The 25,112-nt window shown below is 56.5% G+C and overlaps 2 protein-coding genes across 9 annotated transcripts in view; both read right to left on the bottom strand.

Annotated features, from left to right (window-relative positions):
* Nucleotides 1-4: 4 nt before the first annotated feature.
* PABPN1L (PABPN1 like, cytoplasmic) lies at nt 5-4,109 on the bottom strand. Of its 2 annotated transcripts, XM_039888656.1 has the most exons (7): nt 3,231-4,109; nt 2,655-2,793; nt 2,295-2,362; nt 1,681-1,787; nt 1,495-1,582; nt 759-901; nt 575-693 (listed from the first exon to the last, which is right to left on the bottom strand). In XM_039888656.1, the coding sequence occupies exons 1-7, from the start codon at nt 3,486-3,488 to the stop codon at nt 654-656; spliced, it is 843 nt and encodes a 280-aa protein (XP_039744590.1). In that variant the 5' UTR covers nt 3,489-4,109; the 3' UTR covers nt 575-653. The 2 variants fall into 2 exon arrangements, with proteins under 2 accessions (XP_039744589.1, XP_039744590.1); XM_039888655.1 differs by lacking the exon at nt 1,495-1,582 and having other exon boundaries at nt 5-901.
* A 5,980-nt stretch (nt 4,110-10,089) lies between these two features.
* Nucleotides 10,090-25,112, bottom strand: part of CBFA2T3 (CBFA2/RUNX1 partner transcriptional co-repressor 3) — an 89,704-nt gene continuing 74,681 nt past the window's right edge. For all 7 annotated transcript variants that reach the window (XM_039888649.1, XM_039888651.1, XM_039888650.1 and 4 more), the window contains 7 exons: nt 21,313-21,494; nt 20,408-20,631; nt 16,720-16,805; nt 15,877-16,075; nt 15,271-15,339; nt 13,554-13,744; nt 10,090-12,298 (listed from right to left, as the gene is read on the bottom strand). In XM_039888649.1, coding sequence (XP_039744583.1) covers nt 12,008-12,298; nt 13,554-13,744; nt 15,271-15,339; nt 15,877-16,075; nt 16,720-16,805; nt 20,408-20,631; nt 21,313-21,494 — 1,242 coding nt within the window. In that variant the 3' untranslated portion in view covers nt 10,090-12,007. The remainder of the gene's footprint in view (nt 12,299-13,553; nt 13,745-15,270; nt 15,340-15,876; nt 16,076-16,719; nt 16,806-20,407; nt 20,632-21,312; nt 21,495-25,112) is intronic.

Genomic DNA, 25,112 nt, shown 5'->3' with positions numbered 1-25,112 from the left:
ACACTGCCAGTTCACTGTTAGCAGTGAAGTAGGTTAGAGATGGGTCTTGGCTCCACAGCTGCATCCCACCTCCCGCCTTTCTCTTTAGAGTCTGGACCTGAGAATGAGAGTGGACACGTGTCCAAGAGAGACAAATAAAGGGAGGTCTATTATCATGTGCTTTAAAAAATATTCAAATTTAATAATTTATGCTTTACTATTAAGACACACATTTCTATTTTTCTTTAAAAGTAGTTAGTTGATGAGCCCTGAGTATGCCAACCCCAAGCTGACTCAGCACACTGCCTGGGCCTCACCAGCCCGAGGATTCGCCCAGAGTCCTCCAAAGCCCCAAGTAACATTCTCCTGCCAGGCCCACCTCGTACCCTGCTTCGTGACTTGTGGCTTCAGCAGTGGGGTCCGAGCCACTGTGTGAAGCCCTTGTGGGCCGTCCTTCAGAGCAAAGGAAACAGTTCTTCTGGACATAGAGGCGGCTCTCTGTGAACCCTGAATTTCTCCTCTGGCCTCTTGCTTTTCTCCCCGCCCTGATGTTTGAGCCCACAGCCCTCCGGCCCCAGCCCCATGAAGTAAGTGGTCCCTCAGGGAGCACAGCTGTATACTCCTGACCCAGGCCACTCTCAAAATCGCGGCTGTCCTTCGCAGCTGTCCTTCATTCAGTACGGTGAATACCACAGTGAGACTCGTCCACGCTCCCTGTGCAGAGAGAGAATGGGAGGTGAGTGCCCACCCAGGGCTGTGCCCTTCCCACCAGCACTCACCTGTTCCGCCCTTGTGGTCTGAAGTGAGCACCACCTTGGAGGCTGCTGCGGGGGAAGGGTGTCCCCCTCGTGCCTGGGTGTTTCCGCAGGCCCCCTCGGTCTGTGGAGCTGATCCCTGGTAAGTTGGTCCTCTTGGGCAGCACCTGAAACCAAAGGCCAAGTGGCCCAAGACCCCTGTTCTCCCATCCTCCTCCCTGGTGCAGCCTAAATCCCCTCCCCAGGGCAGAGCTGCCTCCAGGAAGTCTTCCTAGACTTCTTTGCTATAGGCTTACAGGTAGGTATGCACAGGCACCAGAGCCCACCAGAACCCCCAGGGCACGGGGCCACTGAAGGCATCAGACCCTAAACTTGTTCTGGACCTTCCCAAGATCCCCACTTAGGCCTAAATTGTCCAGCCGTAGCTCTGGTCACATGATGTGCCCCTGATGAGCCAACATCTCCTCCTGTAGGAGGTGGAGTCTGGCTTGGGAGGGGAGCTCCCCCAGTGCCACACCCAGGCCAAACTCTCTGGGGTCTGAGGTGCCTCCACCCCACCCCTGCTGCCCAGCAGGTGTGCCCAGAGATGCTGGGAGATTGGAGAAGGGTCAGGCCGGTAAGCTGTGTGTCAGCCTCCCTATGCCTGCAATTCCTGGCACCTCAGGGATCAATGGGTTAATGTAGGGATGCTCAGAGCAGAGCCTGCACACCCTAGTGCCCCCACCTCGAGATGCCCTGGTGACTCATGTGGGACATGCACCTTGATGACCCGGCCTCGGAAGATGCTCTCATCCAGCTCCACAGCAGCCTGAACTGAACTCTCACTGGCAAACTCTACGTAGGCATAGCTGGGGTGGGACAGGGACTGGTGAGGGCCCACCCCAAGTGGCCCATGCTGGGCAGCACCCTGGGGTGCCAGGCCCCCTCCCCCTGGCCCTGCACTGACCCTTTGGGGTGTCCAGAGAACTTGTCACACAGGATGGTGACCCGCTGGACCTCCCCGCAGTGGTTGAAGTAGGCCTCCAGCTCTTTGGCGGTTCCCCCGTAGTCCACCTGTCACAGGCACTGCCCTGGTGTGTGGGGGCTCCTGCAGGGTCCTCACCCTCCCAGAGCCTCCTGCAGCATATGTTCTTGGTAGAGAGGGGTTGACTGGCCCCCAGGGTGTGGGTGGTAGCACCCAGGCTGAGGATAGACTGGAGACTGAGACAAACATCCCATACATGGTAGGTGCCCACCCCCGCCACCATATTTATTTGGCATGTACAAAGAATGTGTGACTTTTTAAAGTGGAATTCGTTGCCAATGATTGACCAGTTGACAGATTTCATGTGGAAATCCCAACTCCTAGCTCACGCTGGGAAATTAGAGCTCTTGATGACACAGGCCCGGGTCCTTCCCCTGCTTCTTCAGACCCTGCCCTCCTGCGTCTCCCCTGGGCCTGCGTGGCTCTGAGTTTGACCCCTACACATTTCCCTTCCCTTGATCCTCACAGCCAGAAGGAGGCAGCAGACTCAGGGTGCCCCGTGAAGGGATCCCATCTTGTTCCCCTCCTGTGCTCACATTGCCCACATAGATGGATCTGTGGTCCACTTCCATCTTCTCCACAGGGGTCCCAGGGTAGGGGCGGCCTGGGGAGAGAACAGCCTCAAGATGGGGTTGGAGGCCCCTCGGCAGCTGCTAAAGTCAGGCACCTCACATTTGTGGCTTGTTGCACTCCTGGGGGTAGAGGTCACGTCTTGGGTCCGTTCTAGAAGGACTTACTGCTGCCTGCCAGGCCAGCGCTCCCTGTGAGCGGCCCCTTCCCAGCAGCAGTTTGCAGCCCATCTGGATTTACAGAGGAGGAAGCGGGCTCAGGGCTGCATGTTTGAGGACTTGGGGGACCCACCCACCGCCCAAGGAAAGAGTCTTGCTGGCTCCTACCTGTCTCTGGACTCAGCAGCTGCTGGGCCAGCATGGCCCCCGACCCCTCCTCTTTTTCCGCCAGGGCCTGAGCCCTGGGTGGCTCTGGTCCCTGGGCCTGCTCCATGGCCCACAGCTTCAGTTTGATGGACTCCAGCTCCTGCCAGCACACAGCCCCAGGCTGAGCCACAAGGCAAAATGCCCCCAGGCTCCTCTGAAGGGAGGACAGAGCAGGGCAGGCCTGACCCCACTAGTCCTCAGGTTTAGTGGCCTCTCAGAGGGACATGCTGGGGGCTTCTCCAAGGGGAATAGGAAGGTCATGGACTTGGGCTACAGAGAAACCCCTATAATCCTTCACCAACACACAAAAGCTCCTCCAGGCCAGAGAGGCCATCCTGCCCGCTCCAGCCTATGCAGGGGTGGACATCTCCACTACCCTCTTCCAGGCAGGGGACAGTAGCCCTTTCACCTCTCAGGTCAGAACTCAGTATTTCTTCCCCTGTCTTCCCACCCCCCACCACCATGCACAGGGTCCCTGAGGTTCCTGGCCAGCCTCCACTGGATGCTCCAAGCAGCTGTGCTCCATGAGGCTGTTACCTGGTCAGCTACTGGGTGCTCAGCCAGGTCCTCGCTCTCTAGTAGAGACAGAGGGAAGCTTGCATCTTCCTCGTCTTCCTCATTGTCCTCCGCTTCCCTGGCCTCCTCCTCCTTCCTGTCCCCACACCCTGGCACCAGAGAGGTCTTCTCAGTCCCGCTCCAGGCCCCCCAGCCCTGAGCCTCAGAGTCTGAGGAAGCCCTTTGGAGCCAGGCCTCGGTTGGAGGTGGGAAGAGAGCACGGCTGAGGAAAGGCCACATGGTAGATGACGGGGTGAGCCGACCAGGCCTCTAGCGCTCATTTCCACACCAGCACATACTGGTGCCTTCCCTGGGTTTTAAGCCCTCCCCCAGGCCAGCTGCGCCCACTAAGCACTTAAATGGCTTCCAGCTGCAGTCAAACTCCCAGCCCTGGCTTTTGGGCCCTGAGGGGTTAGACGCCTTTACTCCTGACCTGTCCCTTTGTTCCTCACAGTTCTATCACTTCCAGAACACTCAAGGTGGAGAGAAAAGCACAGCTGAGGTGGAGCCAGGGATGGCCTCCCCCATGTCAGCTCAGCCAGGCTTGCTTCCAGGCCTGAGCTAGGGGCGGTGGCAATGAGGAAGCTCACTGGAGTAGCCAGTCCACACTCCTCGCTCGGTGTTACACCTCACTTAGCAGTAGGCCATTGTTAGGATGACACAGGCATGAGCAAATTATCTGAGCACGCAGAAGCAGGAAAGATGGACAGTGGGTTCAGAGCAAGCTTCCTGGAGGAGGTGGCATTTGAGCCGCCCTTGATGAATTGTGTCAGGCAGAGCCAGGGCCAAGGATGGTCTGGGCAGAGGGAACAGATTGAGCAAAGGTCTGGAGGAGTGAAGATAGGGTGGGTGCCACAGGGGTCAGAGGTCTACCTCTGTCCCTCCTCCTGAACCCCTATCGATTCCCCATGGACCCACCCCTCTCCCACTCCCCATTCTGGACCAGCTTTTAGGTGGGAGACACTTAAATGAAGCCAGAATCCTGCCCTGGCCACAGGGCAAAACGGTTGAATTACACAGAGCTCAGACAGTGGATACTGGGGCCCTGAAGACAGTTTGTTAAGCCTGCTTCTGCCGCCTCCACGGTTCCTCACTTGCTGCCCATGGAGGACAACTGCAGGCCTGTGTCCCTGTGTGCCCTGGTCTCTTCCATCCGTCCGTTCCTGGCTCAGTCTTGGTGGAGTGCCTGTTGTGCCTTTTCTATCCTCCTGACATGTTTACAGGGGACCCCTCTAGTGCATTTGCCCCCTCCAGCCCAGACACCAGCCCCGGGCCATAGGAAGTGGGTCAAAGTTGGGCCAGCTGGGTCTCTTCCTCGGGGACTTGGAATTGAAAGGGAGAGTTGCAGGGCCCAGTGGAGTTGGACTGGAAGCCCAGAGCTGGGGCAGCATTCTCCTCTGGGCTATGGGTACAGGGGGGACGAGTCAGGGGGAGACTCGTGGCTGCCGCGCCAGCCCTGGGAAGCTGAGGTCCCCTGGCTCCTCACCCGACTTCCCCTTCCCTTACCCCACCCAGTTTTGTTCTCACCTCCAGGAGGCTGAGCTGAAGACTGCATGGCATCCTCTCGGCCCCTGAGGTAAGGTGGTCTCCAGGCAGAGTCTCACGGCCTCCAGTCAGCTGTGTTCCTGTATGTGCAGGACTCCCAGCTCAAATGCAGGTCGTCCTTGTCTCTTCCCTCTTTCCTTGTCTCCACACAGCTGCCCACACTTACATGCGCACGACTCCAAGGGGCCGCTGCTTCCAGGGAGCCTCCCTGATTGCTCCTCTTTCTTGTGACCACTATGCCTGGGCCTTTCCCTCTGTCTGTCCCATGCAAATTATATATCCCCAAGTCTCCCCTGGCAGTCCAGAGTGCCTCAAGGGCAGCATCCATGTCCGCACCGAGGACAGGGCTTCAGTCTAAGATTGGCTGGACAAGGATGGTGGTGTAGCCACTGCCTGTCTTTCTCCCCTAACGTGAGATAGTTGGTCCCCTCCCTCCTGTGGGTCCGAGGCCCCATGGAGGGCCTCGGGCCTGGGCCCTTCCCTCTGTTTCCACATGGGAGGCAGGGCACCAAGTAGAGAGCCACTGGACTCAGGCCCGGCCTCCAGCAGCCTCCCTCTGAGCTCAGACCTCTGCAATGGAAAAACATTGTCATTCCACTCTATGCCGAGACTGCTGACACACCAGGCCCAGCTGGGGCTCCCGCCAGCCGCCTGGCGTGGGGACAGCCTCGCCCCCACACTGGCCTTTCCAATGACGCCTTTTAAAATACACCATGTTCCAAGCCTGGGCCCGAGTATTAATAACACCCCTCCCCCAGGGGCTGCCAGCGAACTGGGAGTTCCAAGTCCTGGGCGCCCGACTCTGGAAGGGACCCGCCCTGGGAGCTAGGATGCCATGGCTGATACTCTGGCTCCTTGTGGGTCAAGGTGTCCCTTTCCTTGGTGTCCACCTTCGGGTCCTGTGTCCACCCTCAGGGTCTTGTGGGAGATGCCCAGCATTGCCACAAACAGTAGGAGTCAGGGTCCATGAAGCCATGGGTGTCGTCTAGGGTCCAAGGTTGTCCAGATCACCTTGAGGACACAACCTTTGAAAGTTCGCCCCTCTTGGCAAGAACATAAGAGGCCGTGGGTGGACTGAGCAGAGGGTTTTCCACCCGAACCCCATTCACATTCCAACCTATGTCACGCGGGTGTTCACTCCTTTGGGGCAGGGCCTTGTCTCGCTTGCCTGGCACTGAGAAAGCCCCCAACATATATTTGGTGAGTAAATGTATGAAAAGGGGCTTCGCCGGAATTGCCTGGAACCCAAGGAGAGGCAGAGCCATGATGGCAAATGTTGGTTTTATTACACGACACAGAGGTAACTGACGTGACCTGAATCGTAACATCTTACAGCATCCAGGTCAAACAGGGTACATCAGAGGACACGCGACGGGGACGGCATGCCACGGATCCTACACAGCTTGAGGAAAACCCGTTACAGGAAAACGACCCAACACTTGAGGTCCAACTCCTTTAGGAGAATTATTTTTAAAAAAGGAAGAAAGAGAAAGTGGAAAATCAATGCATTCCCCATGAGGTTGTGCGAGGCTGTGTCCTGGCCCCGTTCCCACGGCCAGACCCCCTCGGCCTGAGGAGGACGCAATGGGCGAGCCCATGGCTGGCCTGACTGGGCCCCTTGTCCATGTGGGAGCAAGGGCATCCAATGCTTTTATTCTAACATTCAAAAAACAGGCTCCGGTTTGAGTCCCAACATCATTCCTGTTACGAGGGGTCTTTGGGTGGCACTCCAGCGGCCAGCCGAATGGAAACACAAGGAACGAAAGCATGCAAGGGGGAGTTTCCTGAAACGCTGAGGACCAATACAGGTTGCTGTCACAGACACCCAGCTCCCCCAGCCTTATCTGTGACATATCCGAGGAGCAGATGGGACCTCAGGGTCCAGCTCCTGCACGTCCCCGTTCTCATTCTCTTCCTCCTCTTTTGCCAGCAGGACTGTGACCCGGAGCCTGTTGCCGGTTGCATTTTTGGAAAATGCCCTGTGTGGCATGAGAGCCCTGGAGGCCCAAGGAAACAGGCCACTGGGGCTGGGGAGAGCTAGGCTGGGGGCTTGCACTGGGCCACTAGAGTCCCAGGAACACCCACAACCATCAGCCCAATTCAGCCTTGGCAGGGCCTATTCCTGCCTTACTCAGAACTCCAAAGGACTAATTTCCAGCTGTCGGGGACCCCAGGATGAAGATGGGAATGGGAGTGAGGCAGCATGATCAGAAAACCCCGGGAGAAGAGGGGCTCCAGATGCCGGGGTCTGGGGGGAGCCAGCAGTGGGTTCTTCCTTCCCCTCTCCCTCCTTTCCTGGGGATACTTCCTCTGGGCAGTGACCCTGGAGATGAGGAGAGAACAGGGCAGCCCCACCCTGCAATGTTGGGGTTTTGTCAGGGAATATACTTACCCTGACTGGCGGTTCTGGTCACAGGGCCCCTTAGTAGATGTGCGGGCCACCTCTCAACTGGCATTCTTGGCCCATGGCCACCACACTGCAGGTGGTCCCAGACTAGCTAGGACATCAATCCAATCTGCCCATTATGCCTACAGCAGAACCTCATCTGTCCTTGGAACAGGCCTGGACTCATGGCTGGAGCACTAGCAGGGGGCAGCCGAGCCCACAGGCGGATTCCTTTCGGGCAGCCAAGGTCACGGGAGAATACAAAGCACCCTCGCAGCTTTGGAATACCAAGGGGGTTGGTTGTGCTATTCTGGGTTCAGTGGATGGAGACGTGGATGGGCGGGTGGACTGCAGCATGGTTGTGTGGGTTAGACTGAAGGATGAATGGATAGATACATGCATGATGTGTTTAGGGGTGGACGGCGGAGAGACAGGTGGGTGGGTGAAAGGATGAATAGAGGAGGATGGGATCAAGTGATAGCTGGGACATGGGTGGGTGGGTCAGTGAGTAGATAGATAGGTGGGTGAATAGAAGGCCAGACAGATGACTAGATTGGTCAGAAGGATGAACCGATGAAAGAAAAGAATCAATAAATAATTGTGGGCTGAGAGGATGGGGAAAATGATGGTTAAACATGCTAGCGAGAGTGGGCTGGGACGGGCAAGATGGGTGGATAACAGAGAAAAGGCTTTGGTGTCATTTTGAGGACATATTTGGAAAAATTGGCAAATAGGAGAAAGTTAGGGCCTGACCGATCCCTCTCCACCATGTCATCGGGATGAAACCAAAACCAACACCCCCCTGCCCCTCTCCCGTCCATCTTCCTCCGCCACTGAACCTCTTGGGGCCCTGGAGTGACCCCACCTGCCAAACCCACAGGGCAGCCCCTTCCTGGGAGTTCGGCTCCTCTTATTCTATAGTCCTTACCCTCCTGGATCCCCGAGACTTGCTCTAGCTCTCCTCTTTGCCCCTGGTAACACCCAAGGCTTTTCTGTGTCCTGGTGAGGCATGAGCAGGGGGACTTTCTCTCTTCAGATGGAGTCTGAGTTGTGCCAGCCTGTCCATTGAATGGAAGGCACTGGTCTTTGCCAACAGAGTACCCCCCCAGACACCACCTGGGGATGGTGACACATCCTAAGAGAAAGGCCAGCCTGGGTCCAGAGCAGGATGAGAAACAAGGAGATGAGAGGAAGGGGTGGGAAAGGTCGAGAATCATATACTAGGGGGCTTTCTACATGGGAGTGAAAGAGAGGGGTCCGGGTGCCAGCATTCATCCTTCTGTCTCCACCTGTGGGCTTCGGGCTCTGGCCGCTGCTTTCTTACTGCAGTTTTGGCCTCAAAACAGGAGAGGTAAACTGCTGTTTTGGCTTGATTTGTGGGAAGGAAGTCTCTGAGTAGCTGCATCTCACAGAGCTTTTGGGTCACCTGTGTCTGATCTTGGCTGTGACTTGTGGAGGAGACTCCTGCACATGCATCACTGGTCAGTGGTATGTAAGCTCAGCAGGTACCAGGGCAGGCTGGCCTCTGAGCAGAGAGTGGGAGGCTAGATCTTCTCTTTGTATAAGAAAGGTAGGTGCTCCAGGTGTGGATACGGTTACCGCACAGATACTCATATTTAGTCCAACTCCTAATGCAAAAGCTCCACCTCCATCCTGAAGCTATTGATTCTGTGTTTGGTTCCGCCATGAGCTCTTTGGCCAAATGGGGCCTAAGCACAGTGACCGATAGAAATGCCAGCTCCCAAAGCATAGAAAGGAGCTCTAGCACCTTCCTCAGGCCTCCCTGGGCGGGAGGAGCTGCTTTGGCTGAGGCTGCCCTTACCAGGACATCCCCCTCCCACCCATTCTGGGCCTGACCTCCTCACTTCAGGCCCCCACCCTACCTCGCTGCCATCCCCTAATCCTGAAGATGCTCTCGGCACAGCAGAGGCTCCACTGTGGGTCTGTGGCAAGCCCCTCGTGCCAGGTTTCCGCAGCCTCTGCCAGTGATGGCTCCTTGGTGAATGGGATCTAGATGTGGGAATCATGCCAGGAAGCCTTTTATAGCTGACTTGAGTGTTCCCTCTTCTTGACAGCTGGGGTGGGAGGGACCACCCCACCTCAGACCCTCAGCCTGTGATTCAATCCTGGAGATTGGTCTGGCCTGGACGCTGCCAGCTGACCAACATGCTAGTGTTCCTGGCATACCTGCTTGTCCCCAAAGGGGGACCACGTGAGGGGAACAGAGGCCGGCAAGGCAAACCAGCAGGTCTTCAGGTGAGGGGCTATTCCACAACTCACTTCAGACCTCGGTGTCACCCCTCAAGTCCTGATGGTAGCAATGTGGGTAAACAGGAGCCGTAGCCCTCCTCCCCCAGACCCCAGCATACCCAGGGCAGGCACTCTCCTGACACCACTTTTCAGCACAACCTCGTGGGAATAGAGTCCAAAGCACCCACCTCCGAGGGGAGGCAGGCCCGTTCCACTGCACATCTGAAACCAGTTTTAATAGGTTCAACGCTTGCAAGAGAGAAAGAAAGCAGGCTGGAAACATGACAGGTGGGCGTCCGCTGTCTCGAGAGCCCAGATCCCAAACTGGTCTTTGCTTTTCTGAAACCCACAAAAGCAAACCTCTAAGAGGCTGATGGACCCACAGCACTGGGCATCGAAGATGGTGGCTGGAACGAGGAATTTTCTGGTGGATGAAATAGATCTATCTCGACTTTCAGAATTAGGTTTCCAATGTCAGGCGTGCTTCGGCGTGGCATCTAGTCCTGGCAACCAGATGGAACCCTTTCTTTCAATACTCAAAGAATGAATTCTTACAGCTCTGAAAAAATAACAGCAATCAAACAAACCCATTGCTCCCCATAGGACCACAGTTCAGATTTCTTTGAATATCGATTTCCTAAACTTTACATACTTCTGCAGTTTCTCTTAATTTTTTTTTTATTTGGCAAACATCTCTTCATTATCATCATGAATATCATTATTTGGACCTCTGCAAGGACTATATACATTCACATTAACGTACACTATTGACTTCTTGCCTCTCGGCGGGGCCCCTCGGGAACCCCGGTTTCAGTAGCTGGTCACTCCCCGTATTGCACTCCAGTCCTGGGAACTTCTTACAGCGATGCAAGAAAATGCCAGATCATGGACCATGTCTGCCGTTTGTTCTCCCATTGAGTACAGGTGAGAATTTCCTTACTCCTTTATTTCCTCCTTGAGATCGTTGGGGGAGTTGAGTGGGGTGGGGTGGACAGGGCTAGAGTGGGGGTACATCCCCCCCTGAGGATCAGCTGGACAGAAACGCGAGGTTATACACAGCTGACCAAGTCTCCAGAAGGTGCGGAGAGGGCGGACTGTTCTTGTTTGTCGTTTTTTTTCTTTTTCTGCAAAAGTGTGAAGAAAGGAGAGAAGGTGTAGGGAACACTGGGGGTGGATGGCAGTGGGGCAAAGATGAGTTGGGTGGGGCGGCACTGAGGAGGGGCAGAAGAGGTAGAGGAGGAAAAACGGAGAAGCAGTTGTTAAAGGCGCAGTTGCTGTCTCCTTGTACTTTGAAAAGCACGTAAGAATCAACCCGAAAGATTGTCACAGTTTTGTTTCGGAATTATGCTCTCTCTGGGAAGGACACGTTAGTACTTTTTTTTCACAAGTGGAAGAAATTAAATGTGATGAAATTTCACAGAGGGCGTGAGGACAGACAGAGTTATCTTCCCCTGCACGCGTGTAATGCCTTGCTGGGCGTGCACACACACATACACGCTCGTGCGCGTGGCCGGCAGGGTGCCGAGGGCTGGCTGCGTGGCCCGCCGCTCTGTGCCCAGCGAAGGCGCTGCCGTCTCGTCGAAAAGAAACAAAAGTCGCTTCTTGTTGGGCAAAACCCTCCAAACCCCAATATCCCAAACTTCAAAACAGAATCAAAAGAAAAGACCAACATCGGAACAAACCCAAGAGTGGAGTAAAACAGTGAAAAAAAATACTTTGGCAGTGACAAACAAATTTTGGATTTTGACTTCTTGTGTTTGCTTTTTGGATTTCCTTTGGAGCAGAGGTGTGTGCGGCGTCCTTGGCTGGCTAGCTGGCAAGGTAGTTTACAGGTTTGCTTCCTTTACTTTTTTTTAAAAAAAACAACTTTTTGGATTTCTACTTAAAGCCAAAGAGTTTGACATGAAAGGAAAAAAATCTGAAACCAAAAAATGCTTCTTGGGTCAGAAACTGAAGTCTTTCTTGCCGTCTTCACCGAATCAGCCACATACCCCTGGGGTGATTTCGGTGACACAGCGACTCAGATCTCTGCTATAAAATAAGTTTTCTTTTTCCCTTTTCAATCAGGAAGGGGAAACCTCCCCACAGTTTGTCCATTTCTGAGTAGCTTTTTTTTTTTTTGCCATAAAACCCCCCAAAATTCTTCACTGAAAATATAAGCCATCAAACGATTACTTTTTTTCATTAAAGAGAAAGCGTGTGAAAGTCATAAAGACAGAAAAAAGAGGGAGAGAAAGGAGAGGGGAAGAGAGGGAGGGAGGGAGGGGGGGACAGAGAGAGAGAGAGAAGGGCAGTGGACAAGCCGGTGGCACTCCGGCCAGTGTCCCCTCCGTCGTCTAAAGCTTGGTGGGAGGTTCTGAGGATGCCTGAAGAGGTTGTTGCGTGAGATCATCAGGTAGCTGAGGAAGTTGCGTTGAATGCAGTTTTTGTTGGTTCTGTGTTTTCTTTTGGAGAGAAGCAGTAGCAGCAGTGACTCCAATAGTTGGGCTCCCAGGGCCGAGCGCAGCATCTGGGCGGCTGGGGCCGGGTGGGGTCGGTGGGCATGTGCCCGTGAGCTGAGCAGTGGGTCTGGGAGTGGTCAGCGGGGCGCGGCATCCAGTGGGCCAGGGGAGGCGGGTCGAGAGGGCCCAGTGGAGCCAGCTTCGCTAGGGCTGGTAGCACCCGTGGGCAGGCAGGGGCCCAGGCTGGCAGTGGCATCAGGCTGTCCAGGCACTGGGTCGGCCACCACGGCCGTGGGGCCTTGCAGGCTCTGGCCACACACATGGTGGTGCTTCTCCCAGTCCTTGTGCTGGCAGAAGGAGCCGCAGTAGCGCGCTGCGTTACAGCCGCTGCACGTCTCGCTGGCCTTGCGCCCACAGTTCCAGCAGCTCTAGATTGGGGTGTGGGGGGGAGATGGTCGGGCTGGGCCAGGGCTGGGCCACCCCAAATCCCCAAAGCACCCAGCCCCGCTGCAGAATAGGGAAGTGCATACCCTAAACAAACCGGCTCAGACCCAGCCAGGGTGAGACAGGAACACCCCGAAGTGCTACAGCTGTGGGTCACCCTTGGGGGACACTGCCCTTTAGCCGGGCAATTCTGGGGAGATGGCCCCACTACCACATCACACTACTCTAGCCCACCCCAGATAGGTTCACAGTGGGCTTACAGGTCCATGGGGAACTCACGAGAGCAGGGAGACACAGCCCCTTCCTCTTTTCTAGGAAGCCCTCCTGCCTCATCAAGGCTCCAATACAGAACGTGGGGGCCCCAAAAGAATAAAGACTGACACGTTCCAACATGGCGTGCATGGCAGGCCTTCCTCCGTCACGGCCTTCCCCTACCATTGGGCCTTTGCCATCTTTCTGTGAAACAAGCATAACCCAGCTGGCCACATGAGCGGAAGCTGGGCAGGGACACCGGTGAAGGCCTCAGGCTATGGGACAGGGAAGCCCAAGCCTACCCTGGAGAAGGGCTCAGGTGCCCATTCGGCCTCTAGAGCCTCTTGGACCCCAATGCCTCCTGCTGTCCCCAGCTCACTCTGCTTGGCCATACTGGCCTTCCATAGTCCTCAGTCTGCCAGGCGTGCCCCGCCCCAACCCCGCTTTGTCCCTACTGCTTCCTCCTGGGATGGCACTGCTCCCCAATTCCTGCACGCTGGCTCACTTACCCCAGGACTGCTCAGACATCACTGCTAGTGAGCACTGCCTGACACCTCACCCTTCTCCCACACACGTCCACAGACTGAAGTGCTCCGGACTTCACGTCCAAGCACCAGCATAATAATTTCATACCCTCCCTGAGTGTGTGCATCTGCCAGGAGCTGAGGAGGCACTTTAGATGCCGCCTAGGGTCTTCACATCCTCCTCCTGACTCTTGCTTTCCAGGTTAGAGAAAGCATGGGCTTTGACATCTGCCAGCCTGGGTGTGGATAATGGCCCCATCGCCTCCCAGGGTGTGATTGGGGCAAGCCACCTCCCCTTTGGAGTCCTCAGTTTCCACATCTGTACAACGGGACGCCCACGCGACCCGCCTCACCAGGCCATGCGGGGTCAAAAGAGCTCACAAGGCCGTCGAGGTCACACAGCTGGGAGGAGGCAGAGTGGCTCTGGATCTGGAGGTGGGGTGGGTGTGGGGTGGGCACCTACCTCACTGGAGTCCTCCTGCTGGTTGACGACAGTGAGAGCATCCTCAGAGGCCTGCCGTCTGGCCTCGGCCAGGGCCCGTTCCATCTTGGCGCGCTCTGTGCTGATGAGCTCGTGGGCCTTCCGCTCGGCATCCGACACAGCTTTCTGCAGCTCAGACATCGCCTGCCGCTTCACCTCATTCACTGCCTCTTCTGCAAAGGACACTCGGCTATGGTCACATGAGCTGGCCTAGGTGAGTCTCCCGGGTCTCCGTCCTATAACCCTGGGGGTGGGGCTTGTGCACAAAGGATCACATGCATCCCTGCATGCATATGCAAGCATGGCCACAGGGGAACTTTCCAAGCTCACACTCTCCTGCAGTGTTCTCAAATTCTAGTGTGCAATGGCACCCTTGGAGGGTGGGGACCGGGCCCACCCCCAGATTCTGATTCAGGAGGCCTGGAGAGGGCCTGAGGATCTGCATTCCCAACAAGTTCCAAGCGATGCTGCTGATGCTGGTCTTTGCAGCCACTTTGAGAACCACGGCTGTACTGTTCTCCCCCAAGGACAGTCTGCCTTTCCCTGGGGCCTATCCAGAAGTAGTCCAGGAAATGCCCAGTCCAGGGCTCTGCATTGTTATTCCCCCCAAGGCCCTCTGTTATCTCCCCCACCCTCACCACCTCTGCCTGCTTATGTCTGAGGACTCAGAACACTGTTCTTGCTGTGGCCAGGGCGTCTGCTCAGATTGCACTGTGCTCTCTGACATTGGGAACAACATGACCCCAGCCCCCACTAAACCACCCCCACAGCTGTTCAAGCCTGCCTCAGTTTACCTGGCAGTGCTGCTCCTGCAGCATGGTGTGAGGGAGGCTGGGGTAGGATTAAGCAAGGCTCCCATTTAAGAGGCCAAGATGGTCCTTGAGCTCCCCATCCCAGTGTTTGCACACTGTGTGCTGAGCTGCTGGCAGTGCTAGCTGCAGCTGCCTGCCCCCGTGTCACTACTTAAGCTCCACATAGCTGTCACCAAGGGTCCCATAAGGCCCCGCCATGGGCCAGACAGAGGCAAAGGGCAAATTAGGACCTCTGTCCTCCTGTCCAGGCCTGCCCACTGCCTTGCTCTAGCAGCTGCTGCCTGTCTGTGGCCCCCTCGGCCTCCAGCTCTGGCCTGGGACTCTCCACTCTCTCAAGATCCTGAGATGGTTTCCCTCTAACTCACACTTCACACCGAATCCACCCACATATCCAAACATATCGGGGATCCAGCCTCTTCTCTGCACTGCCACCACCATGAGAGCCCACCTGTCTTTCTTGCTGCCCACAGGCTCCAGCTTCTGCCCAGCTCCTCCCCAAAGTCTGCTCCCAGGATGCAATGAATGTCCCCCACGGCACTCCCCTGTTGCTGCGCTATGCCCAGGAGGCCGCACAGACTCCAGCTCTAAGTGCCTCTCTCATGTGTGTACATGTCTGTGCATACACACACGCATGCTGGGCCTGAGGCCCTGCTTGTTCTGCTGAGCATGGTGTTATTCCCTGGCAGGTGTTGGGTGACAGTCGTCCTGCCCTGTATACTAAGTGCACTGTGACCCCTATGGGAGCCCCGTCTGTGATGTCCTGTGAGCTTTGCCCTGCGCCAGGGCCCCGGCTGAGCTTCCAACCACACAGACTCTCCTTGTAGACGAGAGAGGGCAAGTGGGTCTGGGCCCTGGCCCCAGCTCCCTCTCCCACTGTCCCCACTCACCAGCTTTCCTCCAGATCTCCTCTGGCATGTAGCTGGAGAGGGCCCGAGGCATGAACTCCCGGTGCACGTCTGAAATACAGGGGCCAGTGTCACACGCAGGACAGGACCACGCCCTGCTGGGTGACCAGCCCATGGAGTGAGTGTGTTCTTGGTTGGGGTCCCAAGGTAGCCATGGATGGAAACCCTGTATCAGTTGCTGGGGTGGAGGCAGGGCAGCATCAGGAAGGGTGAATACCCTGAAGCCAATGGACCTAGGATTCCACTGGGAGCTGGGCCCATGCTGAGCCTCTCTCAGTTCCCGTGGTCATCGTCCAGGGGATGAGCACCGACCACTGAGGCCTCCCAGCTCCGAGCCCCTGGCCCACTGGAACTGTGTCTGGGCTTCCTAGTGGGTTAGTTGGTGTCTTTGTGCAGAGCAAAAAAGGCACCTCTTTTTCAAGTAAAATGGTTTTGGGTGGTATTTCATCGCAGCGTCTGAGTAAGGGCCCTGCCTTCATGGGTTCTGGCCTTGGTTCTATACCTTCCCTTCACGAGTCCCGCAGGGCCCCCTGCACTGCCCGTGATGCTGCCTACATTGTTCCCCCTGCTCCGCCCCCCAGCACGCACCTAGCTGAGACCCCTCCACGCCCGCAGAGCTGCTGAGGGGCCGGGCGGCGGGGGGTGCAGGGCCCTTCTTGGTGTCCTCGGTGTCGCTGTAGCGCCGGGCCCAGTGGTTGAGCTCCTCGCGGTCAGCCTCCTGGCACCGGCGCAGCACGGTCAGTGACCGCCGTGTCTTCTCAGCCATGTCCATGATGCAGTTCAGGAGCTGTGGGGGGTCGGGTAGCCTGAGTGCTTCTGGGCCTCAGCCAGCCCTCCGTCCAATAGTGCTAGCCATTGGCACCCCCAAACGGGCTGCAGGCAGGAATGTGAAAACCCAGCTCCTCTGCCTGGAAGACCCCTGAACAGCTGAGGCAGGCCTGAAGATGGCCCACTGGTCTCCCCGAGTCCCCAGCATCAGGGGCACCCCACTCAGAGGATGCATGTTTGAATGCAGGGGGCTCAGGGCCCTCCTTTCAAATCTCCGTGTGTGGTCTGTCACATGTAGTGGATGTGGTCATCACCGTTCTGGGGACCACATCTTCTGCCTGGGCTTCCCCCTGAAGAGGAAGCAGGGGCGAGGATGACCCTGGAAATGGTGTTTGAGGGGTCCCACCCCACACCAAGTGACCTGCCTCTGGGAGACTCTCTATAGGAAAGGTAAGGGTTTGGGGGGCTGACTGGAAGTGGACGGCAGGCTGAGATGGGTGCCTACCTTAGACCCCACCTCATGTTTCCCAAGACCCCTACCCACCCCCCCAAGTGGGCACCGAGCAAAGGGAAGCCCAAATGAGCCCTGCCCCTGCAGCCTCACAGGTTGGGCAGAGCCCCTGCAGTCGCCATGGCACCTGTGGCCCTGGCCTGGACACTCACATTGTTGAGGTGCTTCCACTCCTCGGCCCATTCACGCTCTGTCAGCCTGTGGTCAATCACTTCCTCTGGCCGTGACCCGTGGACCGCTGCGGGAGGGGATTGGACACTCAGGCCTCATCTCATGCTCCTAGGCCTCACCCCATCCTCCCCAAGCCCCAACACCTGCCCTCTAGGCTCCTGCCTAGGCTGCACCCATCTGGGTAAGGTGGAGAGGGTGAAGAAGGCATCCCCAGGCACTGACCCTCTGCCCACTGCCCACTGCTCTGAGGAAGTCAGGAACATACCTGGCCTCTGCTCAAGGCTTGGGAAGAAGAGACTCACTTCTGGTTTTGGCCACCCTTCCCGCATCTCCCTGCCTCCAAAACTTGCTGCTCTCATTCTTTCTGGCCCCTGCTGCCAAACAAGGCTGCACCAGACCTCACTTCTGGGGCCTCACCACTGCTCAGAAGCCCTCAGGGCCTCCGTGTGACTGCCTGGCTCCAACACAAGCTTTACCAGTTTCTCGCAGCCAACTGGACTCCTATGTATCCGCCAGAGCCCAGGTCACAGGTCACTCCTCCTCATCAGCCCTGGGCCCTGGCAAGCCCTGTGTATTTCCGGTTGTTTAGTAATTGCAGGCGCTTCCTTGTTTGTTCTTAGTTCCCCTTCCCCTCAACAGTTTGTCAGTCCACAGGGCAGGGCTGGCATGTCCCATTCTCCACTGCGTTCCCTGGCCTGAGCTCTGGCCCAGCAAGGGCTCCAGCTTATCTGCGGGGTCTCAAGTAAGCTGGTCCACGTGTGGTCTCCTGGGAGGTCGGGAGGTTGGGAAAGCCAGCAATCCTGACGCTCATTCTCCATGGGACCAGGGACCCTCATCTTGCCTCTCAGGGCCTCAGTTTCCCTGTCCTGCCTACCTCCGGGGCTGTGAGAAGACTTCTAGGAGGCACGATGGAAGGCTCGTACCTGGGGAGAGCCCAGGTACGAGTAGACTCTGTGCCACATGCTTTCTCCCTTTTATCTCTGCATTGACCTCCGAAGGAGGTCCTGCTGTCATTCCCAGATTACAGATGAGAAAACCAAGGCTGCTTGAGGGAACATATTTGTCCAAGGTCGCCCAAGGTCACCCAAGGTCAGCCTGAGCAGAGCCGTGCCCTCCGCCCCTGGCTGGTATGGCTCCAGAGACCGAAACAATGGGGTCAGAAACAAATCCACCGCGAGCTGCGAAATGCGTTCAAGTGGAGCAGCGTCTGTCCTCACCATGGCTCTTCCTGCAGTTTCTGACCTACCAAATGCCGTCCCCACTACTGTTTTGGGTGCTCCAGCCTGTGCTGGGCAACCCAGTGTCCATCGAAGCTTTTGGGATGAGGTCTCTCTATTTAGGCCTTTTTCAGGCCCTAAGGGTCTTCTAGCACCCCAAACCCAAAGTGCCTCCCTAAACTGCAGAAAGGGTGGGAGGTAGTGGCCGTGGCCCGTTGTCTATGGCCCTGCCCTGCTGCCTGCAGAGCCAGGGCCTGCGCCAACGCCCCAACCAAAATAGTGGCTGAGATCTGCCCAACAGCTGGCATCTATTTTTGCATTAGCAGAAGCGGGTGGGAATAGCACCTGCCTGATTCAGCCACAGGGAGCCAGACGCTGTCACCTGCTGCTTGGGCCCGGGCCCTGGAAGCTTCCTCAGGGTTGGGGTGAGGAGGCCTCCTTGTATGGAACAAGGCCTCTGCTGACCCTGCCTCTGGGTCCCCCATTGGTGCCCTGGGCTGTCTCAGGGGTGGCCATTTCTAGGCTGTCCCCCATAATACACTGAAGGGCCCCTGAGGTAGGGGCTAGTCCTGTTCATCTCTTTGTCCCCACCACAGAGGAGGGCCAGTGGTCAGGCAGATGTGGCTAGAAGACTTTGGGCGTGTCAGTTATGCTCTCTGGGCCTCAGTCTCCTCATCTATGACACGGGCGTGCTAACATGTCGCACATACATCAGAACCTATCAAGGCCCACTGCCTTCAAGAACTGAGTAAAGGACATAATGCAAGATGTAAGTGCTGCACCCCAGACTTGTTGCCAGACTTGTAATGGATCTGGTGTTTTGATTTGGTGTTTTGGGGTTCATATCCATCCTGCCCCGAGAGCAGGATGGGCACGCGTGGTCAGCGGGGCTCGGTGAGAGCTCGCAAGTCTCAGAGGACGTCCGCGTTCCCGCAGGGTGCCCAGCGACACCTGTGAGAGTGCCTTCAAGGCAGGGTCTGCAGCTGCTGTGACTTGAGGATCCTACCTGCCAGAACCTGACCACCTGTCCTACCCATAAATAGCTAGCCTGTGCACCCCACCTGCAATATTGTGACTTACAAGAAATAAACATTTGGTCATTCAGATGAGCAAAATAATTTTCATATATGGTCTTTATCTAGGGTTCCTGGCTCATAGCTCCCCAAACCCTTGGAATTTCCTACGTGTGGAGAGGGATAAAAGTGGCTTTTGTTAATGTTAATGAGATGACCTTGGAACAGGATGGGTGCTGGTTGCCCAGAGAACAAATTATGTGAGTAGAGGGTTGGAACTTTCGGTTTTACCCCCGACCTCCAGGCTGGGGAGAGGGACTGGAGGTTAAGTCATTCGCCAATGGCCAATGATTTAATCAGTCATGCCGAGGTAATGAAACCTTCATAAAAGGATGGAGTGCGGAGAGCTTCTGCGTGAACACTGGAGATCTGGGGAGAGTGGTGTACCAGGAGAGGGCACGGACACTCCCCACCCTTTTCCCATACCCTGCCTTATGCATCTCCTTCATCTGGCTATTCCTGATTTATAACCTTTTACGATAAACAGGTGATCTAGTAAGTAAATGTTTCTCTGAGTTCTGTGAGCCACTCTAGCAAATTAATTGAACCCAAGGGGGAGATTGTGGGAACCTCTGATTTATAGCCGGTTGATGAGAAGCACAGGTAACAACCTGGACTTGCAACTGGCATCTGAAGGGATGGGGGGTGGGCAGTCTTGTAGGACTGAACGTTTAACCTGTGGGACCTGATGCTGTCTCCAAGTAGATAGTGTCAGAATTCAGTTCAATTGCAGGGCAATACGCTGGTGTCCGAGAATTGCTTGGTGTTATGTGGGAAGCAGCCCCCGCCACGCGGAAATTGAGTCCAGGAACTTAATTTCCTGCCCTTCCTCTGCCCCAGCTGCAGAACCCGGCAGCCTCCCTTTTCTTGGCTGTATAAGGAGATGAACACACCTGTGCAGGAGCTGTGGGCAACGGAAGGGTGTGTGCCTCGCAGATGGTGAGAGCCCCTCAAAAGTGAGTGGCTCTACGGACCCTAGACCCCATACCTGTGGGTCCCTGCCTCTGTCCAGCCAGTGCCCCAAGACAGGCACATCCACAATCCTGCCCCCAGGGAGGGTAGGGCCCTCCTGGGCCCTGAGAGTAGGGATGTTGAAGCTGCCCCCAACATGAAGGTCCTGAAAAGATGGCTCTCCCTCAGATGTATCCTGGTGCAGCCCAGCCAAGGTAGGGCTCCCCTCTCTGCCCTGGGGCCAGCTACACACTCAGATCCTTTCTCTACACCCATTTCCTCGGCATTCTTCCCAGACAGACACGTATACACAGTAGCCCTCAGATTCCCCTCCCCTTCCCCCACCCCCGCCACAGGCACACTAGTGCTCCCACTAACATGCAGACACATTGGCCCCCACCCCCCAGTCCCCCCAGCGCACTGCTCACTGAGTTGCCGATGGCGCTCCCGCAGCTCCCGGGGGTCAGGGTGGCGGTAGGAGTCACGGGAGTGGTGGGCCAAGGCCATGTCCTCGAGGCGGTAGTGTGGAGGCAGTGTGGGGTGGGGCAGCCCGTTGCTGGGGCTGTAGCGCTGGGCAGGGCTCAGGGTGCACGGCCGTTTGCTGAGGGGGTCAGGGTGCATCGGGTCACGGTCTGACCCATTCTCTTTGGTCCTGGCCCAGAGACCGAGCAGGGAGCCAGTGGTCATGAGACAAGGAGCCATGGACAGAGGTCCGAGCAAGAGGGGTGAGAGGGAAAAGGAGGTGGTGGGCAGGGAGAGGAAGAGTGAGAAAGAAACAGAGACAGAGAGCGATTAGACTAGTCCACTGGAGCTCCAGACTCGACTCCTACCCCTGTTGTGCAAGCTCTGGGGCCCAGTCAGTGATCAAGAAGCCTGAGCCTCTGTCGAGAGAACAGGGAGAGGAAAACACTCTCTCCTGCAAGCAGGACAAACACTCATCTCTGCGACCCAGCAGTGAGGGCCAGCTCAGGTGCCTGGGGACCTTGGGCTCCTGGACACTTTGATCTACATCTAGCACAAAGAGAATAGCCATGGAATTTCTCCAGAGAGATTCCTTCCTGCTTCTTCCCTTGTCACTCCAGGGGGACATCTGAGCCCTCAGGAGGCCTCACCACAGCACAACAGGGCAGCCTCTCGGAGATTCAGTTTGTGCAGTGGCCTTGCAGGCAAGGCTGAACTTTACCAGCCCGCTCACTAGCTGCAGGCCATAGTATTGACCCGCATTCTCTCAGTCCTGGAACTAGGGCTCCAGTTGAGCTGTGGTACCAGAGGCAGCTCTGGACTCAGTCCCTCCACTGTCCCCCTCCCCAGCCATAGAAAGCCCCCAAGGTACCTGTCAGGTGTCCTCCTCTTGCCGTTCTCATTGACTTCCAGCAGGAGCTCCGAGGAGTCAATGGGCGAAGAGGCGTTGGCATCTAGCAGAAGCTGCTCATGCTGGGCCAGGTACTGGGCAGGGGTCTGCTTGGCCAGGCGGGCACAGTGCAGGAGTTCCCGCTGCAGCAAGGGCAGGTTTGCCTGTGGCAGGGAGCGAGAGGGGCTTGTACTCGCTGCTGAGGGAGGTCAGGGCACAAAGGGGCATAGCCCTGCTCCGATGCCAGGCAGGGAGGCCAATGGCCAGCCTCACCGTGTGACTTTGGGCAAGTCATATGACCTCTCTGGATCTCAAGTTCCTCTACTATAAGCTGAGAATTAGGGCAGGAAGGAAAAGTAGGCAGGACTGTGCCCCCTAGGGCACACAGTGATTTGGGGGTCCAGTGGGACCTGAGACCAGATCCTTGTCTGCCAGGCTGAAGCTTTTCCACTTCACCAAACTCCCTCCCACGATGGCATCTGGAGAAGGCAAGGAAGGGATCATGACGAGGATTCCTTGACTGCACTCCATGGAAGCAGGCACCAGATCACCCACTGTGTGGAGGAGGAAACTGAGGGTCTGAGAGAGGAAGCGGTCAGCCCGCACACAGCTAACCGTAGATGGAGGAGATGGAACAGGACTCCCACATGTCTGCTCCAGATCTCCAGGTGTGCTGCTAGGAGCCCCCTGCCCTCCCACTTTTTGGGAGTTCCCAACCTGGCCTCGAATGGAGCTTGGAGTTTGGACTACGCACATTAGCGTGCCTGCACCGCTCTGAGCAGTCATGCATGTCACCGTCTGTTTGTACCGCCCACGGTCCTTCAAACCATCAGGGATGGATGTTGCGACTTGGTTCTACATTTATGAATAAAGACACTAGGGCCCAGGGGGTGGAATGATATGTGCGGGAGGGGCTGGGGCACGGGATTCAAATGCAGACCTCGCCTGTAACAACAGTGTGTAACTGCTGTGCCCTCCTGTCTGTGCCCTTGCCCCGGCTCCAGGGCCTCCCAGAATGCACTGCTGGGTGGCAAGTGGGCTTCTCACGTGCCTCCTGAAGAGTCTTCCCAGAGCTGCTGTCGGGGGAGGGGCAGGCTGGGTAGGGGCCCAGTGGCAGGTCGCTTGGGAGAACCAGAGTTCCAAGTATTTGTAAATAAATACAATTCTCCAGCTTTCTCATGGTGTTTCAAAGCTGCCACATAGCCCTCTCCCGCCTCTGTCTCCCCAGAACCCATTAGCACATCCACCCGGACCCGATCAAGCAGCCGATGCAGTTTTGTTCAGCAGTGCCGGCTGCCAGGCCTGTTTTTCTATTTGGATAGCTGAACTGGGGCCAGCCCGCCATCTGTCGAACACGTTAGGAGCATGAGCTGGGAAAGGAGGTCCCGGGAGGTCTGAAGACGCCAAACATCCTTCTCTCCCTCACTGGCCCTGGGCCCCTCCTCTCCCGCACTGCCTCCCCTTGGCAGGCCCAGCAGGGTGGAGACTGCACGGGCACCGGCTGGTCTGGTCGCTGTTAGTGTGGTAGAAACATCTGGATTCCTGGCTGGCTGGGGCCAGCTGGGAGCCGGGACCATGGGTGGAGGCTGGCCGGGCGGGGCAGCCTCTCTCAGCTTCTGGAAAGCCCCGCCACTCAGCCATGCACAGCGTTGGGCTCAGGAGAGGGTGCAAAGGACCCAGGGTTCTTGGCTAGGGGGAGTGGGGCTGGGTAACACAGACCCCAGACCAGAAAAAATGGGTGAAGACCATGGGGTGCCATGTCTGGTAAATTCCCCCGGGGCAGCAGTCTCCATTGGGTCCCCAAAGGCCCATGTTGCCAAGGAGGCCTTGCCACTTCGATGCTGGACAGAATAAACTGGTCTCAAAAGCTCTCTGGATCCCAGCTCCGCCATCTGAACAAAGGTTCTAATATTTCAGAAAAGCCCGGAACTACCCTCTTCACAGATGGGAACTCTGGCCAGAGGGAAATCAACGTTCACAAAAACAACCACAATAACGGTGTTGGTTGAACTGACGTCTCCCACGTAATGAGGGTTTATGATGTTTCTGCTGCTTCACCAAACGCCTCATCTAATGCCCACACAGCCTTCATGACTGTGGGCCCTGTGGCCAGCCCACCCTGCTCTGCAGTGTGATCTTGGGCAAGTCACTTAACTCCTCTGACTTCTGCCTCATCTGCAGCTGGAGCTGTGAAAAGCACCCGCTTCTACAATCCTGGGTGTAATGGGCTCCTGTGAGCTTCATATGAATTAACTTATCTACTCCCACCCCTGTGAGGTGGGTTGTTACATTCCCAGTGGCTGGAGTTTTTCAGAAGCCCACTTGTTGGAGCTGGGGTTTGGGCCAGGCAGCCAGCTCGAGACTCACTCTCAGCCACAGCCCCTGCCTCTCTGCAGTATGACAGCTTCCAAGGGCCACTGTGAGGGTGCATTTCTGCTGCCCACGCAGTGGGCTTGGTGCACTGTGAGTCCTCAGGAAGCGTCACTACCGTGTCAGTGAAGGTCACGGAAGAGGAATCAAGGTGGCCCAGTGGGCCAGGCAGGGGGCGTTCTGCCGGGTTACCCCACAGCACTCTGTGTTTTAAAGTGACTAGGGCTTCTGTGACAAGGTGGATGGGGGCCCTTCCTCAGGAAGGACCATGGGGCCAGGCCCAAGCCTTGTCAACTAGCTCTGGAAACAGAACTGGCTGCACCCCAGGAGCTCCATGTCAGTGAGAGGAATGGACTCTGTGTCCTTGACAGTTCCATTGGGCCCAGGGCCCTGGGTGGGATCCCAGATCTCAGTCATCGCAGGCAGGCCCCTCACCCTATCAGGAGAGCAAGCCGGGCATGAAAGCCCTAATAGCACTTTAGAGCCACTATGGGAAGAGGGGAAACCGAGGCAGAGAAGTATCTCAACAGGCAGTGCTGGGCCAGGTGTGTCCTGTCTGGAGCTTCACTGGGGTATCTGGGAGGATGCTGAGGTGGGAGGTGTAGCGGGCAGGGGGCCGCAGGCCTGGCTGAGGCAAGCAGCAAACTCGGATGTTAGCCCTGCCCCTGCTCCTCAGATAAACAAGGGCAGCTGACTCCAGCGGGCGGGACATCTGCTGTAAATATTTGATCCGACAGAATAAGCAGGCGCACTGTGTCCCCAAAGATGGGGAGCGGTGGAGTCAGCAGTAAGTTGAAAGGAGAAGAGAGAAGGGAAGGGCTCCTAATGAATTGCAAATGACTGCCAGATGGGCCCAAACCCTGCTCCATGCCAGCAGCCTCTTTGTCGCCAGCTCAGGAGTGTGAGCACAGTGGGGCGTGGGCAGAAGGGCAGGAAGGAGGGAGGGAGCAGATGTGGGGACATGACAACATGGGGTCTCCTTGGTGAGGGACTGCAGGGAACAAGGTGCTGATCTGGGGCATGACCTGAGAAGGTCGGGGAGGGGCTTGGAGTCTGACAGATTTAGGTTCCGGCCTCAGCTCCTTCTTTCCACCAGCAGGGACCTCAAGGCTTCAGTTTCCCTGCCTATAAATTAGGAAAGGTGCCTGTGCTGTCCCCTTCCCCACCCAGGGCTGCTGGGGGTCAGCAAGGGCAGCTTCAAAAGAGCTTAGTAAAGCATGCGTCATCTGTGGAACATTTTTTAAATCCCCAGATGATAGCCAATATGAATCTAGCATGGCCCAATTCTTCACGTGCATCACTTCATGCAATCTTCCCAATAGCCTGCAAATGATTCCCACTTTACAGTTGCAGAAACGGAGCACAGAGGGGTGAACCAGCCTGGCCCAGGCCAATAGGAGGCTCAGAGGCAG

This window comes from Pteropus medius, unplaced genomic scaffold, assembly GCF_902729225.1.
Source record: "Pteropus medius unplaced genomic scaffold, Ma_sr-lr_union100, whole genome shotgun sequence".
NCBI classification, from domain to species: domain Eukaryota; kingdom Metazoa; phylum Chordata; class Mammalia; order Chiroptera; family Pteropodidae; genus Pteropus; species Pteropus medius.
This window is presented reverse-complemented; position numbering and strand designations above follow the sequence as displayed.

Excerpts from the sequence above, each read along its gene's own strand:
- PABPN1L (XM_039888655.1), bottom strand. The coding sequence starts at position 3,488 with ATGTGGCCTTTCCTCAGCCGTGCTCTCTTCCCACCTCCAACCGAGGCC. Across the intron at positions 2,363-2,654 it reads GCTGCTGAGTCCAGAGACAG|GCCGCCCCTACCCTGGGACC; the intron begins GTAGGAGCCAGC and ends TTCTCTCCCCAG. Across the intron at positions 902-1,680 it reads TTCTCTGGACACCCCAAAGG|GTGCTGCCCAAGAGGACCAA; the intron begins GTCAGTGCAGGG and ends CTTTGGTTTCAG.